Source organism: Puntigrus tetrazona, unplaced genomic scaffold (assembly GCF_018831695.1).
Source record: "Puntigrus tetrazona isolate hp1 unplaced genomic scaffold, ASM1883169v1 S000000397, whole genome shotgun sequence".
NCBI lineage: Eukaryota > Metazoa > Chordata > Actinopteri > Cypriniformes > Cyprinidae > Puntigrus > Puntigrus tetrazona.
Genome location: NW_025048050.1, coordinates 262,501 through 267,500, shown reverse-complemented (window position 1 = coordinate 267,500; position 5,000 = coordinate 262,501). Strand labels below are relative to the sequence as shown.

General features: G+C 37.0%; 1 protein-coding gene across 3 annotated transcripts in view; it reads left to right on the top strand.

The window, feature by feature from the left end:
- Positions 1–5,000, top strand: part of ttc28 (tetratricopeptide repeat domain 28) — a 251,279-nt gene that overhangs the window by 165,543 nt on the left and 80,736 nt on the right. For all 3 annotated transcript variants that reach the window (XM_043231644.1, XM_043231643.1, XM_043231645.1), the window contains one exon: positions 3,443–3,715. In XM_043231644.1, the coding sequence (XP_043087579.1) occupies positions 3,443–3,715 (273 nt within the window). The remainder of the gene's footprint in view (positions 1–3,442; positions 3,716–5,000) is intronic.

Genomic DNA, 5,000 nt, shown 5'->3' with positions numbered 1-5,000 from the left:
TGGCAAAGCCTCTCGACAGAAGAGAGGGAAGCGGCGAAGAGAAAGAGAAAAGCGTCGAGAGGAAGGAAAGATAGGCACCCAGAGGCTCATCATTAAACCTCCTCTCCGCGTCGGGCTGCATAAGCACTTCTGCGCTCTTGTTTATCATGCCCGTGTCTGCTGTTAACTAGATTCACACACACACACACACACACACTCACTTCCGTCCCCAAGCCAAAGAGTTTCTCGCCACTCCGATTTATGCGACTTGTAAAAGTGTCAGGCTGAATGCAATTACGCGATACGAATGTGCGCGACAAACCCGGCGGAGTGTTTGTAGCCCGCGGCAGAGGACGTTCACGCCTGTCGGCTACACGAGGAGAGGGAATTAAACCTGTCGGAAATCACTCAGCGTTCCCGAAGTGTCGCTTTACAGTGCGCTGAATTCGACTAGATTTTGTATGTCGCAAGAAATACAGTATAGCGGATAATTATACCGTAAAAACTGGTTTACGTGTGAAACTGGAGCACAGAACCAGTCTTAGGTACATTTAGGGGTATATTTGTATCAATAGCCAAAAGTGCATTGTGTGGGTACTGTAAAGGCATTTTATGCTATTGTTTATTTGTTTTCATAGTAGTATAGTGTTATGCATTGCTGCGAACAACTTTTAGCACGATTTTCGCGTTTTTAGGGGTTTTTTGCACCCTCAGATTGAAGATTTATAATTCTCAATTTCAAAAAATGTACGCTTCTGGCCGGTTTTGGTTAGTCGAGGGTCATACATAGTTTACAGTAACTTTCTATTTCGTGTAAACGCTGTTCTCTAAAACTTTATATTCATCAAATAGTCCTGAAAAAAGGAGGTTTTAGACAAATTTTAGGCAAACGACAGCCTAGTTATGCTGGATTCGCTCAGACAGTATCTAATTTTGTCAGATTTGCCAACAAAAACTGTTTAATTAAATGTCTAATTATGTCTGCTTCTATAAGAAATTGCAATTTGGTCCAATTTACCGAAAACTGTTTAATGTTGTAAGAGTTTTCTCAGAAAATGACAAATTTTGTGTGATTTACAACTAAAACCGTTTGTTCTTGACAGATGTAGCCAAAAACATTTAATTAAATGTCTAATTTTGTCCGAATCAGTGAGAAACCGTCTAATTTTGTCCAATTCATCACTGAAAAACTTAATCTGATTTACCAACAAAAACAAACAAAAAAAAATGTTCGGAAAAAGTCTAGCTTTGTCCAATTGACCACCACAAATGGTTAAATATTGTAAGATTTAACAAACACAGTCATTTTTGGGGGTGGTTTAGATAAAGCGAAAAACGACCCAGTTTTGTAAATGTTTTCAGAAAATGTGTACTTGTTCCTGATTTATCACCAAAAACTCAATTTTTTCCAATCTATCGCTGAAAAACTGATTGATATGCTCAGATTTAGCAAACAACAACCCAGTTTTTTTTCAGTTTTCGCCTAGAAAATGTAATACTTAATCGGATTTGCCAAAAAAAATCTAGTTTAACCGAAAGCGGCCCAATTCCTTTGGCATGCAATGGCAAACTGTCAAACGTTTTCCCGAATTTCCCTAAAAATAAACGATTTAACATTCTCAGATTTAGCAGTTTCGTCCTAAAATTTTGCTATTTCCAATTGAACTTAATTGTGTCCGATTTACCGTGCAAAGCAAACTCAAAACGATCGATTACGGGCAGTGCGCGAACCGTTTTCTCGCGCCGATAGTTTCTGATTGGCCGGCGTGGCGTTCCAGCTGTGCTGAAATACAGCGTGTGACGTGACAGAAGACGTTTGTGCAGAGCCGAAGATGAAACATGCTGAATTGGCTATCAAACACACCCAGAAGGACAGTAAGAAATATACTTCACAGATACGATACAGAAGAACGAGAGAAGGGCAGATAAAAATGGCTCTTTGGAGGTCCCCGGGGGCAGCGGGTGACACTCGTCTGTGGCCCGTCGTGATTTATGACAGTGTGTGCGTTTCACTCTTTAACTGAGTCTCCTTCCTCCGGCGGAGGTCACCTCTGCACATATGGCGCGCTCGTAGCCCGGCTCTCGAAACCCTAGCGCGTAGGGTTTTTTTTTTACAAACAAGCATTTCTGAGGCGAACCTTTTAGCGAGTAACTTCCAGAAGTAGGAGCGTGCGGCGACGATGAATAATCACCTCAGCCTGCGCAAACAAAAGCCGTTTGGACGGAGACGCCGCGTTGGCCTCGCAGTCGTTTGTAGAGGAATCCAGCTCGCGTTCAACCCGCCCAATTACGCTTTCTCGTTTTAGCCATGCGTTGATGAATCGAACGCGTGTTCGGTCAACGAATCAATGCTAGCAGCGACGTGCATGAAAGCGGCGTCCCAGCATATGCTGGTTAGGTATGTTAAACCAGCATCCCAGCTTCAAAACACAGCTAACCAGCTGGTTTTATCAGTAGGGCTGTGCAGTTACCAGCAAGCAAGTGGAACCCGTTTGGTCCGATTTAGCCTTAAAATGGTGTGATTTTGGCTAGTTGGTGCAGTAGACCCGATTTAGTCTTAAAACTTCGCATATTGTCAAACTGACCAACAAAAGCGTTCTGATACCGTCGAATGCAGTCGAAAACATCCTTGCTGTAATCCCAGATTTGTTGAATAACTGTCTAATTGCGTCTGAATTGTCGTTTTGCCAAAAACACCCCGGTTTAGGTCCAATTTGGTGAGACGCAGCATAACCGCGTCCATCAAAAGCTGTCGAATTTAGCAATCAACAACTCTGTTTTGTCTGATCTAAACGTCCAATTTTGTCTGAAACCGCGGTTTAATTTTGTCAGATTTGGCCAAAACAGAGCCCAGCGCTTTCTCCGATTTGGTACAATTGAACAGTTCTTGTAATAGTTTTTGTTTGCATAACATAGTTGCGCGTACACACATAAATATACACACTCGTGCGCGTATACATTCGACAAATATATTCGATGTATTTATCCGTAATATAAAATGCGAGAATGTAGACGTCGACGCATGAAAATACGATATAAACGTAATAAATGCACGTCGTACGCAAGGAAATATCAGCAAGCAGAATGTTTCGGATGCGATGAATCTCGATTAGTTGTTTGACAGCAAAAAAATTCATAAAAAATTAAAAATAAAATTCAAAAAATTCAAAAAATTTAAAATTCGCAGATTTAGCTTTTTTAGCATTTTTTAAAAAAATATATATATATTCTACAATTAAAGATCAGTTTAATTATGTCAGATTTAGCACAAACAGTCGACTGTCTTTACCAACACAGACAGTCATGTGATCAGATTAACGCACATTACTAAGTAGTCTTTAAACATCTTTTTATTTGTGTGTGTTTGGTGCCGTTTCATGTGAAATTGCGTTAACTCGGTTGTGCGTAGATAAAAGGTGCAGTGCATGTCAGACACCGAGGATGCTGTTTTGGGTTGTTGCAGAATCTCTGGAGCCGACCTACCAGCAGCTGCAGAAGATGAAGCTGGACAAGAGCCCGTTCGTGGTGGTGTCTGTGATTGGTCAGGAGCTGCTGACCGCGTCCCATCACGGCGCGTCGGTGGTGGTCCTGGAGGCGGCGCTGAAGATCGGCACCTGCAGTCTCAAGCTGCGCGGCTCTGTTTTCTCGGCCCTCAGCAGCGCTTACTGGTCACTGGGAAACACGGAGAAGAGCACCGCCTACATGCAACAAGACCTGGAGGTGGCCAAAACTTTAGGTGAGGGAAGACCTCCAGAAGTAAAAGTGAAGTGGTTTCATGCGTGAAGTAAATGTCAGCGTTGTCTTTTTTGGTTTAGAATTAAAATCCCATCTTTTAGGTTTTTTGCAACATTTAGTTTTTAGTTTCTATATTCCATCCATGTTATTTATGTGTTATTTAGTGATGGTTTGAATTTGCTTTTTTGGTATTTTCATTTTCATTTAACTTAACTGTAATTTTGTTGTGTGCTTTTGTTATTTGTGTTTATCATTTAGAATTATTTAAAAAATATTTCTATTTCATTTACATTTTAATACTTTAACATATAATTTTTATTTATTTTAGTTCATTTATATTATATTATATTATATTATATTATTATAATCAATTCATATTTTCTTAATATGAATATGATAAAAAAATGGTACCATTTTTTTTTATGGTAAATTGTCCATTTATCAATTTCAGCTAATGAAAACAATTAATAGTTTGTTTTAATATTGATTAAAATATTTATATTTTATTTGTAAATTTATGAAAAAAGTGAAATAAAAAATATATAACTGTTTAAAAATAAAAATATGATATAAATAAAATATATATTACTTCAACTGTTTCAGTTTATATATTAATATTTAGTATATTATTTGTATTTTATAAGTATAAGAATTATTAAAATGTAAAACATATGAAATAACTAAATGTAAGCAACATATTGTATTCAGTCTGTATTTCGCTAAAAACAAAAGAAGTTTTCGTATTTTGTATTTTAATATTTAATCTAACATAAATATTTTTTTAATCTAAGCATGAGCGTTTATAAAACTATAAAAGACTATAACTTTTAGAAATATACAATTTTAAAGTGTATGTTTTATTTAATCTAATTTTAATCAACAAAAACAAATTCAATAGTTTACATTTTAATATTTAATATTTACATTTTATTAGTATATAGTATTACACTTTTAAAGCTTAAAAAAAACATACGAAATGGAATTTCATCTTAATATATATATATATAGTTAACATTTTTAAATAAAGATGAAACTTTTTTTGCCATTTTGTATGGTTTTATATACAATAATACAATAACAACACCGTTTATGGCATACAGAATTAATTCAGAATTCAAATATTTCTGCTGCGACCTTAAAACCTTTCTCTGTAAGTGGCCTTCTCTTTGCTCTACACGCTTTAAAATGCTTCCCTGTCTATTTTTCCACTCCATGAAAGACAAAGCGTTCCTTTAAAACGTCCCGCTCTTGAGAAATCAATGCTCTTCTGAGGTCTTTTCCTGGAA